At 37.6% G+C, this 13,924-nt stretch overlaps 1 protein-coding gene and 1 pseudogene across 1 annotated transcript; both read right to left on the bottom strand.

Moving 5' to 3' along the window:
- Positions 1–3,816: 3,816 nt before the first annotated feature.
- LOC129563366 (olfactory receptor 4K1-like) lies at positions 3,817–4,741 on the bottom strand (annotated as a pseudogene).
- Positions 4,742–11,653: 6,912 nt separating this feature from the next.
- LOC129562877 (olfactory receptor 4K1-like) lies at positions 11,654–12,589 on the bottom strand. The gene has a single exon (XM_055436346.2). The coding sequence runs from the start codon at positions 12,587–12,589 to the stop codon at positions 11,654–11,656; it is 936 nt and encodes a 311-aa protein (XP_055292321.2).
- Between the last annotated feature and the right edge of the window lie 1,335 nt (positions 12,590–13,924).

Below are 13,924 nucleotides of genomic sequence, written 5' to 3'. Positions count from 1 at the left end.
AGTTGAAATCTTTTACTGAACACGGAACTATGGCTTTGCCTCTTTTGTAAAACCTGTCATTTCTCATAGGAATAATATTCATATCAGTTCAGTTCAGTTCAGTCGCTCAGTCGTGTCCGACTCTCCGCGACCCCATGAATCACAGCACGCCAGGCCTCCCTGTCCATCACCAACTCCCGGAGTTCACTCAAACTCATGTCCACAGTGTCGGTGATGCCATCCAGCCATCTCATTCTCTGTCGTCCCCTTCTCCTCCCGCCCCCAAGCTTTCCCAGCATCAGAGTCTTTTCCAGTGAGTCGCATGAGGTGGCCAAAGTATTGCAGTTTCAGCTTTAGCATCAGTCCCTCCAATGAACATCCAGGACTGACCTCCTTTAGAATGGACTGGTTGGATCTCCTTGCAGTATAAGGAACTCTCAAGAGTCTTCTCCAACACCACAGTTCAAAAGCATCGATTCTTCGGCGGTCAGCTTTCTTCACAGTCCAACTCTCACATCCATACATGACCACGGGAAAAACCATTGCCTTGACTAGACGGACCTTGGTTGGCAAAGTAATGTCTCTGCTTCTTAATATACTATCAAGGTTGGTCATAATTTTCCTTCCAAGGAGCAAGCGTCTTTTAATTTCATGGCTGCAATCAGCATCCGCAGTGATTTTGGAGCCCAAAAATATAAAGTCTGACACTGTTTCCACTGTCTTTCCATCTATTTCCCATGAAGTGATGGGACCACATGCCATGATCTTTGTTTTCTGAATGTTGAGCTTCAAGCCAACCTTTTCACTCTCCTCTTTCACTTTCATCAAGAGGCTTTTGAGTTCCTCTTCACTTTCTGCCATAAGGGTAGTATCATCTGCATGTCTGAGGTTATTGATATTTCTCCCAGCAATCTTGATTCCAGCTTGTGCTTCTTCCAGCCCAGCGTTCCTCATGATGTACTCTGCATATAAGTTAAATAAGCAAGGTGACAATATACAACCTTGACGTACACCTTTTCCTATTTGGAACCAGTCTGTTGTTCCATGTCCAGTTCTAACTGTTGCTTCCTGACCTGCATACAGGTTTCTCAAGAGGCAGGTCAGGTGGCCTGGGATTCCCATCTCTTTCAGAATGTTCCACAGTTTATTGTGATCCACACAGTCAAAGGCTTTGGCATAGTCAATGAAGCAGAAATAGATGTTTTTTCTGGAACTCTCTTGCTTTCTCCATGATCCAGTGGATGTTGGCAATTTGATCTCTGGTGCCTCTGCCTTTTCTAAAACCTGCTTGAACATCTGGGAGTTCACGGTTTACATACTGCTGAAGCCTGGCTTGGAGAATTTTGAGCATGACTTTACTAGCGTGTGAGATGATAGCCTGTTTTTAATAAATTTAAGTTTATTAAAGTGATATCCAATGAAGTAACCTCACACCCTCACGTGTGGACAACAAATGTGATAAGGAGATCAGATTGCTGCAGGGTACAAGGTCTCAAAGATGTGACTGATGTAAGGACAATCTAGTTTTCCACTAGTTTCCTATTTCATCACTCCAAATGTCTCATGTGTATCAAACAACATTATAACTTACCTGAAAATCAGTGTTTTGAAGATTTTATCCTTTCTATGGCACTTACTGCATGTGCTTGCATGTTAAACTTTTGGTATATTGATAAATATGGTAATAGAACAGTAATTGTCTTACAATCAAAGTAATAAAAAGAAAAACACAATTACATCTTCAGTTAAAAAATGGCATTTGGATTCAAAGCTAACACAAATAGAATAAACACCCCCTGGCATGAATCAGTGATGTGGTGATAACAGTGATAGATCTGTGACTAATAAGAGGCTGAATCAATTATCCTCACCTTCTTTATCACAGTCATTCCCTGATTTGGTGAGATGTTTCTGAAATTTCACTTAATTTTTTTTTAAAGTATGGGATATATTTCATAATTATTAATATGTGCACTTTCTGTGATTACTGTGAAATTTAAACTCGCACATGAATTAAACAAATCACTGTCTATTTCAGTCAGTTCAGCTCAGTCGCTCAGTCGTGTCCGACTCTTAGTAACCCCATGAACCACAGCACACCAGGCCTCCCTGTCCATCACCAACTCCCGCAGTTCACTCAAACTCATGTCCATCGAGTCGGTGATGCCATCCAGCCATCTCATTCTCTGTCGTCCCCGTCTCTTCCTACCCCCAATCGCTCCCAGCATCAGAGTCTTTTCCAATGAGTCAACTCGTTGCATGAGGTGGCCAAAGTATTGCAGTTTCAGCTTTAGCATCAGTCCTTCCAATGAACACCTAGGACTGACCTCCTTTAGAATGGACTGGTTGGATCTCCTTGCAGTCCAAGGGACTCTCAAGAGTCTTCTCCAGCACCACAGTTCAAAAGCATCAATTCTTCAGCAATCAGCTTTCTTCACAGTCCAACTCTCACATCCATACATGACCACGGGAAAAACCATAGCCTTGACTAGACGGACCTTGGTTGGCAAAGTAATGTCTCTGCTTTTTAATATGCTGTCTAGGCTGGTCATAACTTTCCTTCCAAGGAGTAAGCGTCTTTTAATTTCATGGCTGCAATCAGCCTGTTTAGATATCCTATAATTATTTTTAGCTGGTAGGTTTATTATCAATGATATAAATAAAATCTGTAAAGTGCTATGACAGTTGTCCCAGAAAGCATAAGACTACTCTTATAATTTGAATTATGGCCTTGGTGATGCTGCTGCTAAGTCGCTTCAGTCGTGTCCGACTCTGTGGGACCCCATAGACGGCAGTCCACCAGGCTCTGCCCTCCCTGGGATTCTCCAGGCAAGAACACTAGAGTGGTTGCCATTTCCTTCTCCAATGCATGAAAGTGAAAAGTGAAAGTGAAGTCACTCAGCCATGTCCCACTCTTCGCGACCCCATGGACTGCCGCCTACCAGGTCCTCGGTCCATGGGATTTTCCAGGCAAGAGTACTGGAGTGGGGTGCCATCGCCTTCTCCGTGGTGATGCTATTGATATGTTATTTGCTTCAAATTCAGAGCATCAAAACTCAGTCCTATCATTAATACTATAGTATTTGGGGTATTTAAAATTTAACATAAATAATAAATATAATTTAAAATTTATGAACAGTATTGCCTTATTTATGAATGTGGAATATTTGCAACTACTTATAGGAATCAAGTTATTAGCTAAAATAATTATGAACTATAACTTATGAAAGCAATTTTCATTTAGCTTATAATGTCAAAGCAGTTTCTATTTTTAGCACTAAATTGCTTTCTATGCTACTCCAGTCAAGTTAGATGTGTTTGCTAATCTGATTTAATATGGAGATATCTTTAAAAGGTTGCAAGATTTTTTAACAAGACTTATATAAAGGACATTATAAATTTTAATATATGTAGCTACTGTTTGGGGGCTTCCCTTGTGTCTCAGACAGTAAAGAATCTGCCTGCAATGTGGGAGACCTGGGTTCAATACCTGGGCTGGGAAGATCCCCTGAAGGAGGGCATAACAACCCACTCCAGTATTTTGGCCTGGAGAATCAGAGGAGCCTGGCAGGCTCCATGGGGTCCCAGAGTCAGATACGACTGAGCAACTAAGCACAGCACAGCACAGTTACCATTTCAGGGAAGATGAAGTGAGCCACAGAATATCAAAACTGGTAACATAATATGCAGTTCTGCATTGCATTTGCCAACTTTAGAGTGACAAATCAGGTCCTATAACCGGAAAGACTAATTATGATAGAAACACAGTGATAACAACTACACATGGGCATTACAAAGAACAAGAAGAAAGGACTTGTGTTGCTTCATCACAGTTGTCTAAAAGGCTTCCTTGGAACCCACATGTTGGTTCCTTAGTTTCTTCATGGCTTCCTTTACATCTTTATTCCTTAGGGTGTAAATCATAGGGTTAAGAAGAGGTGTGAATCCAGTAAAATACACAGAGATAAATTTATCAACTGTGAAGCTTTCAAAGGGCCAAAAGTAGATAAAGATTAATGGGCCAAAGAACAGAACTACAACAGTAATGTGGGCAGACAGAGTGGAAAGTGCCCTGGATGTCCCACCAGAGGCTTGGCGATGGACAGTAGCAAGGATGATAGTGTAAGAAATGAGCAAAAGGAGAAAACAGATAAGTGACAACAGGCCACTACTTGTGAGCACCAGGATCTCTAAAACATAGGTGTCCAAGCAGACAAGTTTAATCATGAGGGGGAGATCACAAAAGAAATTGTCTACCTTGTTGGGTCCACAGAAAGGAAGATCTATTGTGAATACCAGGTGACTGGCTGAGTGTAAGCAAGATGCCAATGGCCCAGGAGACCCCCACCAGGACAGTGCACAGTCTTCGGCTCATGATGGTCATGTAATGTAGAGGTTTGCATATAGCGATATATCTATCATAGGCCATGGCAACAAGAAGTACCATCTCACTGCCCCCAAAAACACGCAAGAAAAAAATCTGTGACATGCATCCCTTGAAAGTGATGGTCTTGTGTTCACTGAGGAAATCTGCAATCACCTTGGGAGTGGCAAATGTAGCCTGACAGACATCAATGAAGGAGAGATTGCTAAGAAAAAAGTACATCGGAGAATGCAATCGAGAGTCTGTAATCACTGTGAGAATGATAAGAATGTTTCCCAACACTGCAGCACCATAAAACACAGAGAAGACAAAGAAAAGGAAGAGCTGGAGTTCCCGAGAGCTAGACAGGCCCAACAAAATGAATTCAGTAACCACTGACTTATTGATCCATCCATTAACTGAATCTGGGCTGCTCAAGTTATCTAAAGAAAAAAAAAAATTATTTAAAAAAATAACAGATAAGGGTATTATTATTATTTCTAGGAATTTATATTTTCCTTGTGTTACATAACTATACAAATTGTCATTTACTTTTGCATTTATGGATTGGCTAGATAAAAGATGCATAAAGATTTACCCAATTAATAGTTGTCAATATGGAAGGAAGGGAAAAGTTGATTTGATATTATATACCAATACACTTTTTATAGAAGTGTGCAAGATCTCAATAGCACTTTGAAAGTCCCATGTACCATACTTATACATTCAGATTACAAATTCAAAAGATGAATCCGATGCCTTTTACAGAATCTTGGAGGGACAAGAAATTTAGGCCAAGTGCAAAGAGATGAAAATCAGACCAGTTACTTTAGCAATGACATCGGAGAAATAAGTGAGATGTGTCCATGCATTTGAGAAAATCTGCAGTGATAATAAGAGAGAGAAATTAATTTGTAACAAGTTAAGCTACTATGAGTGACAAATTACTTTCACTTTTCTATATTAAAACAATTTGAGTTTTATATGATTTAGTAGTTAAAATGTTTTCCGAGAACCTCAGAAGCATATGTTCTTTTCAATCACTCTTTATTTCTCTCCATATGATCTCCTTTTCACAGCAATTGAATATAATATTATTTAATCAGACCTTCAAAGCACTTCAAAGATGGAACTGAATGTAATTTAATTACTATGATATGTTTGTTCTTTAAACATATTTGTACCACTTATGTTTGCTGGTCATTTTTTAATCTCTTCTTTCTCTGATGAGTTTTTCACAATAACAAAAGTGTTTTTGCAAAGTCAACTTAAAATATAATTTATATATTAACAAATAATACAAATTGCCTGCTCTGTACCATGCAACCTTATGGACTCTGGAGCCAAAGCAATGCGAAAAAAAGGAGGGGAAATGTGCCCCACCTTCATTTGGTTATATCCTAAAGAAATGGTGGGACTGGCAGAGGCAATGGAGACAATATATATATTATGTCATTTAGTGAGAAGTGCTTCAGAGAAAATAAAGCAGGGCAAAGGAATATGGACTAACCAAGTGATCATAAAAGCCCCTCTGGGTAGGTTACATTTCAGCAGCAACTAAAGAAAATGAAGAGCAAGCCTTGAGGAAATCTACTTCACACAAAAGGAATAGCAAACGTGCAATAAATTGTTTATGTGAAATAAGCATTGTCTTGAAAAACATCAGTATAATTTTGGCTGGTTTATTAGAAACTAAATAATGGAAACTTAGCTTTTAACCTTACTATGAAATTGGCATAATCGACTTTTTTGAACAATAATCTGCCTCATAGGCTTAAACAATTTTAGAAAGCTGTTAATTCAGTCTGTTAATTGGGCTTCACTGGTGGTTCAGAGGTTAAAGCGTTTGCCTCCAATGCGGGAGATCCCGGTTCGATCCCTGGGTCGGGAAGATCCCCTGGAGAAGGAAATGGTAACCCACTCCAGTATTCTTGCCTGGAGAATCCCATGGACGGAGAAGCCTGGTAGGCTATAGTCCACGGGGTCGCAAAGAGTTAGACACGACTGAGCGACTGAACGGAACGGAACGGAATTCAGTCTTAAAATATGGACACACACTAAAAACCTAGTCTTTCTTGTTTTCTAAAAAGAAATACAGATATAAAATTGCATTCCAAATTCTATTCATATACTTCTGTATACAGAATTTGAAAAGCAATTTATATTTTTATTTAAATGTATGGTGATAATTGTGTCATTCAAAATAAAATTGAAATGATCTGTGATTTCTTGTAAGAACCCTAGAAATGAAGCTTATGGCCAGATCTCAGAAACTGAGAAAATTTTTCTGTGTCTGTAGTCACATTCAATGATAGCTGCATGAGATATATTGTATTATTTACTAAAGGTAAGACATCCACATCCGCATTTTAAAATATAAAAATTACTAATTACTTTTTTGTGTTATTCATAGAATCTTATGCCTTTTAAAACATCTTCCTATAGTGTATCAATGTATATACAAGGCTTGACAAGAGTTTTCGAAGTGATAAATGCAAAATCCATTGAGTTATTAAAATGACAATTTTTTGCCCGATTCTATTCTCTATCACCATATCTATTTTTTCAAAATAATTTAGCTATATGCTTACCTTCACCTGGTAAGCATCAACGTGTTAGCAGTGACAATAATCAAATAAGTCTAATGTTTTATTTCAGATTTTAGAATCTCATATACAAACTCCAAGCTCTTTTTTTTAATTTAATTCTTTTATATTGGAGTATAGCTGACTTACAATATTGTGTTAGTTTCAGGTGTATAGCAAAGTGATTCAATTCTACATATACATATATCCATTCTTTTTCAGATTCTTGTCCCATATAGGCTATTACAGAATCTTGTCATCTCAAGTCTATAAATACTTTAGCCCAGAATCCCTTTAACTCTGAATGCTAATATCTATATTTAATTTTTTGCTTCATGTGATTAAATTCCACATACAAGTTTTGAGCGAAATCACAGGGGAGCAATAATAGGTTGAAGAAAAGAAACCTCCAAAACCTATTGGTTTTAAAAAAAAAAAAAAAAAGATTGAGTCACAAGAGCCCATAAGACAATGTTTGAATACCATACTCCATGCCCCCAAATCTCAGATAACCAATCCCATGGACTGCAATAGCCCATTAAAAAAAACTTCCTTTAGTGAGGTCATCTTGCTGTGGGAATTATTAACATACTTCAAGTTGTTTTTCTCAAAAACAAGATGATAAAAGCGTTTATTTGTCTATAATTGAAAGCAAAGTACATATCACAAGAGGGAAATGTAGTGACCTAGGAGTCTGCATCCCCAGTTACTCTTGTTTAACAAGCTGTCTCCCTCCATGTGCCTTTGTCTAAAGTGGCAAAGACAATAAACACCAGCCTAAATGCCCAGAGCAGGAATATGTATCATAAGAAGTATCAGTCTCCAATGGGCCTAAGATAATTAGAATCTTTTCTTTAATCCTTTGCTTTTATCTTTTTATGGAAATATCTATGATGAAGTTTTTGAAACTCCATATCTTATAATAAGCTACCCCTCAAAATCCAATATTTTCATTGTCTTTGCTCATTACTTAACCGAACATCAGAATCAAAAAGAAAGTCATTTGGGCATACAGTGGGTAAAACTGCTTAGATACACAAGTAGTTTGATTTTGGATATTGTGGAAAGAGGTCTCAGAGCAGTGAAAGGACTGAAGTCTACAGAGAAGAGCAGGTGACAGCAAGAAAGGGAAACTTGGTGAGCCAATAAAGAAGCCCAGGTTTCTCTGAATTCTCTATTGATAGACCAGCTTCCTTCTTGATATCTTTCTCTTTAATATTTCACAGATATTTCAATTCTTCTGTTTCCAAACCTATTCCCCATCCCCAGCTAATGGCATTTCTTTTGCCTCAGCATTTTCAGCCAGAAACTTAGTACCTTCTTTTGCCTCAGTCTTTTTCTATATACTACTTTGTATTCTTCCAAAATATTCCATTTATTAAATTATATTCATTATATTCATTTTAACTCCCCTATCTAAACTGTCATCATTTTTCTCCTCAAATGTTTCAAGATCCTCTGATCATCTGAACTTTTACCATTGACTTTTTCAAATCGATTCCTCCAGTTTGATCTTTAAAAATAAAATAAAACCATAAGTCATGCCAACCTTTAAAATAAAGCAGACAGTTACCTTAAGGGTATTTGCTTCAGTTCAGCTCAGTCACCCAGTCGTGTCCGACTCTTTGTGACCTGATGGACTGTAGCACCCCAGGCTTCCCTGTCCATCACCAACTCCTGGAGCCTACACAAACTCATGTCCATCACATTGGTGATGCCACCCAAGCATCTCATCCTCCATTGTCCCCTTTTTCTCCTGCCTTCAATCTTTCCCAGCATCAGGGTCTTTTCAAATGAGTCAGTTCTTCACATCAAGTGGCCAAAGTATTGTAGTTTCAGCTTCAGCGTCAGTCCTTCTAATGAATATTCAGGACTGATAACCTTTAGGATAGACTGGTTGGATCTCCTTGCAGTCTATGGGACACAAGAGTGTTCTCCAACACCACAGTTCAAAAGCATAAATTTTTCGGCACTCAGTTTTCTTTATAGTCCAACTCTCACATCCATACATGACTACTGGAAAAACCATACGTTTGACTAGATGGACCTTTGTTGGTAAAGGAACATCTCTGCTTTTTAAAATGCTGTCTAGGTTGGTCATAACTTTTCTTCCAAGGAGTAAGTGCCCTTTAATTTTATGGCTGTAGTCACCATCTGCAGTGACTTTGGAGTCCAAAAATATAGAGTCTCTCACTGTTTCCATTGTTTCCCCATCTATTTGCCATGAAGTGACGGGACTGGATGCCATGGGTATTTGCTTACTGACTCATAAAACCTCTTTACAAATTAAAGATATTACCCCTGTAGATAATACTGCTTGTCACCTAATTTTTCTTTTGACTTTATTTGTGATAGAATTTTTTAAAAAAAGAAACTAAAACTTTTGTGGGAATTAACGCAGTCATATTTGCCAACTATTTTTTTAACTTTTTGACTTCTGAATTTTTTTATCAAACTCAATGTAACAGGTTGTGCCCAATCACTAAAATCCCAAGTAGACCCAACAATGATTAGAAAGTGGAAGAACGTGTCTCTGGTAGTACAAGGAACTGGCCAAATCAAATGACCACTCACAAATTCTAATTTCCCTCTTTCTCCTACTGTTCTCCCTCACCTCCATTTTTCCTTGTGTCACCTCCTCCTCCTCTACCTCAGTATTTGACTATTGAGGATCAGAGCAGCTAAATGACAGTTTTTCAAGGGTACTATTGGCAACTCTCCATTTTCACCTGCAAGTCAGAGTTAAAAGGGAAAAAAATACTACGAACAATATCATGAATGCATTAATGTTTATTACATATTTAAAATGTTTTGGCACTATATAAAATTCGTTTAAAAAAAAAAAGTCATGTTAAAGGAACATTACCATGTTTGATATTGTACAAATGAATTTGACCTGAACTCTAAAGTTCCAAGAATTCTTAGCTAATAATTAGTATCATGGTTCTAAAAGACTGTCTATATCTAAGAGTCAGCTGGCTCTGATTTATCATGCAGAGTTAATATCTAAACACACAGTCACTAAGTTATGTTTTAAAATATAATTAAAATACTGAACCCAATGTGATGACAATTGCAGGGTTTCTATTTTCTGTTAAGCAACTTTTTTCTTTGTAGAATACATTTAGTCTTTTTGTTATAAGGCCTTTTTCATAAGGCAAAGGGAGAAGTACATAAGAAACCTTTGGCCAGCGAATGAAACAATAATTTGTTGTTCAGTCACTAAGTCTCTTCTGACTCCTTGTGGCCACATGGACTGCAGCATGCCAAGCTCCCCTGTACTTCATTATCTCCCACAGTTAGCTCAAACTCATGTCCATTGAGTCAGTGATGCCGTCCAACCATCTCATCCTCTGTTGTCCTCTTCTCCTCTTGCCCTCAATCTTTCCCAGCAGCAGGGTCTTTTTCAGATGATGTGTTGCTTCACATCAGGTGGCCAAAGTATTGGAGCTTCAGCTTCAGCATCAGTCCTTCCAATGAATATTCAGGACTGATTTCCTTTAGGATTGACTGGTTTGATCCCCGTGCTGTCCAAGGACTCTCAAGAGTCTTCTCCAGCACAGATTTTAAAACCTTATTACCAGGTGGTGCTAGTGGTAAAGAACCTGATTGCCAATGCAGGAAATAATAAGAGATCTGGGTTCAATCCCTGGGTCAGGAAGATTCCCTGGAGAAGGGCGTGGCAATCCACTCCAATATCCTTGCCTGAAGAATCCCATGGACAGAGCAGCCTGGCAAGCCACAGTCCATAGTGTCGCAAAGAGCTGGACATGACTGAAGTGACTTAGCATGCTTGCAAAGCATTATTACAAGTACAAGAATTTTACATTCTCTCTTCTGTGTTCCAAGAAATAAGAAAGAATAGATCCGAGTTTAAAAAAAATTTTGTCATTTTTGTGCATTTGTATGTTTTAGGTACATAAGAAATTGACTTTTTCTGTGAATTTAAATATTCTATATCTGATGTATTTGCAGACAATTTCAAAGATATTTGCAATTTTTATGACTAATGTAGAACTCATTATAACTAACTTTTTCTACTTAAAAATAAGTAGACTAGGGAAATAGATGAGTATGCTGCTGATAGCAACAAATATCTAGAAAAAGTTTTGTAATGAATAGATATGTATATCAAATAATCTAGAAAAAACAGAAAAAAGTTATTGGCACATAGCAGCAGATAGGAAAAACTATAAATAACCAAAAATTTTCAATACATGAGGAAAAGATAAGCTAAAAATCATGCAAGAAATGTATACAAGTGAGGTGAAATCTATGTTTTAAAACAATGTTTTTCCACCATGTCAATTTATAGAAAAAAATATTATGAATAAGTTGATAGAACCTAACAGAAACATAATTTACTTGCATGTTTTGATTACAAGGCATAAAAATTACACAAGTTCAATTGAAGAGAATCACAAACTTAGTAACATGAATAGCTTTTTTTGTAGATTAGAATCTCTAAATTATTTATAAAATATTTTGAAAGGTTACTAAATATTTTCAAGAGAATTTGTACTTTAGAATTATGAAGTATGAAAAAGTGGTCAAAATTAAATAGCAAACCAAGAACTGGTTTTATGCAATTCCTTTGCAGTTGGGGAAAAAATCTAATTGTGTAATTCAATAACCCCAGTCATTAGCAAAAATAATTGGCTTGATGCTGTGATCCAGTAGGGGCTTTTCATTTCCATTGCATATTTATGTTCCTTCATGGTGTGTCCTAGTTTTTCCAGAAGCTCATATGACGGTTTCTCAATTTTCTCATGGCTGATTTAACATCTTCATTTCTCAGAGAGTAGATGATGGGATTCAACAGGGGTGTGCAAACAGTGTAAAACACAGAAAGGAACTTATCCAGAGAAAGTCTGCTAAAAGGCCATATATAAAAATAAATGCAAGGCCCAAAGAAAAGAATGACCACCGTGATATGGGCAGTTAATGTAGAAAGTGCCTTGGATGATCCGCTGGAGGAACGGTGACGGACAGTGATCAAAATGACAGTGTAGGAAATAATTAAAGCCAGAAAACAGCTCAGTGATATCAGGCCACTGTTAGTTCGGGTCATAATTTCCATTTCGTAAGTATCCATGCAAGCCAACTCTATTACCATGGGAAGGTCACAAAAGAAGCTGTCTACCTCATTGGGGCCACAGAATGGCAGATCCACTGTAAAAGCCAAGTGGCTCACAGAATGAAGAATACCCACAGCCCAGGAAATAAACACAAAAATTATACATAGTCTTCGATTCATAATTGTGCTATAGTGTAGAGGCTTACAAATGGCTATAAATCTGTCACATGCCATAGCTACAAGCAACATCATCTCACTCCCAACGAAACTGTGAAGAAGGAATATTTGGGCCATGCAACCCTCAAAGGAAATAGTTTCGTGCTCCACAAAAAAGTCCACAAGCATCTTGGGGGTGGCAAATTTAGATTGGCAGATATCAATAAAAGATAGATTACTGAGCAGGAAGTACATAGGAGAGTTCAAATGGGCGTCACAGGAAACAACAACAATAATCATGATGTTGCCCAGAACTGATGCCACATACACTATTGAGAAGATGGCAAAGAAGAAAAGCTGAAGTTCCCAAGAATTAGAGAGTCCCAGAAGCACAAACTCAGACACCATTGATTCATCTGTGTGAGCCATGTTTCCAATCTACTGTTACCTAAGTAAAAAAAATCAGGAAAATGTCACAATGATTGACACTTATCTAGTATATATACCAAAGAAATATGGTAAGTTTTCAATTAAAAGTTAACTTAATGAGACTATGTAAATAGTCAATAAACTAGTATTTAACATCTATGACTGCTGTGGAAAGCAGAAGTGAGAAACAAAGATAATTAGATATGGATCCTATCATAGAGAGATAAGATATTCATATTAAAATTAAAAATATTAAATCAGAAACATGCAAACAATACCTGATGAAATAATACCATGCTGCTGCTGCTGCTGCTAAGTCGCTACAGTCGTGTCCGACTCTGTGCGACCCCATAGACGGCAGCCCACCAGGCTCTGCCATCCCTGGGATTCTCCAGGCAAGAACACTGGAGTGGGTTGCCATTTCCTTCTCCAAAATAATACCATAGATATTAGCAAAATGAAATTAACTATGCCAAAGTGGTAAGGTAACATATCATGGGGTATGTATCATTTTAGCTAAAACTATTTAAAAGCTTGTAATTTGCTAGGCAAAACTGAAGGAAACAGCTATTTTAAGCATGGGGAATAGCAGAACTAAAGCTACAAGTGTGAAAACATGAAAGGCATATTCAGAGAGCCATGAGCTCAGTGGCTTGGCTGGAGGAGGGTGTGCTAAGGAACAGTAAAAATGAAGTTGGGAATGGTAGGTTAGGAGTAAATCATGGATTCAATTAGCCTTAAATGTAATTCTAGTGGGTTACATGAATGTTCTCCAAACTGAGAATCATAAAGTGACACTGCTTTAGAAAGCTTAATAGAAGCAATTTGTGACCATGTCGAAAGAAGAGGCAATGGTAATACTCTGAAAGTTTCTGTGAAAATCAAGAACGAGAACGTTCCTTTCATCCTTTGAACAATAGCTAATCAGAGTTCACCTTCTGTTGCATAAATACCATCAGTGAAGGAGTCACCTATGTGTCTTCAATCTCTTCCAACTCTGCCTTTTGTCTCTTCCCAAACATGCCTGACACACCTGGATTTATCAAAATCTGTTTGTTCTTTTGGAAATATTTTATATGACTATATGTGGTGCATTTTGAACACATAATAGATTTTTAAAAGAGAAAATTTAAGTAATGTGTTAATAGCCTCTAAAGTGATTTTTGACATTTTGCTTTATTACATTGGGCACCATGTGGGCAATTGATCCCAGAAGAAAACCCTGCACAACCTCTTGTGGATCAGAAGACATTTTTGGCTTTAGCCCTGTGTATCCAACACAACACAAGAGGTATTAATTTGTCACTATACTGATTAAAGTTCTACACCCTGTAT

Source organism: Moschus berezovskii, chromosome 9 (genome assembly GCF_049115385.1).
Source record: "Moschus berezovskii isolate FMDL1 chromosome 9, NW_MosBer_1.0, whole genome shotgun sequence".
In the NCBI taxonomy this organism is placed as follows: domain Eukaryota; kingdom Metazoa; phylum Chordata; class Mammalia; order Artiodactyla; family Moschidae; genus Moschus; species Moschus berezovskii.
Note: the sequence above shows the minus strand (reverse complement) of the source record. Positions and strands in the feature narration are given on the sequence as shown.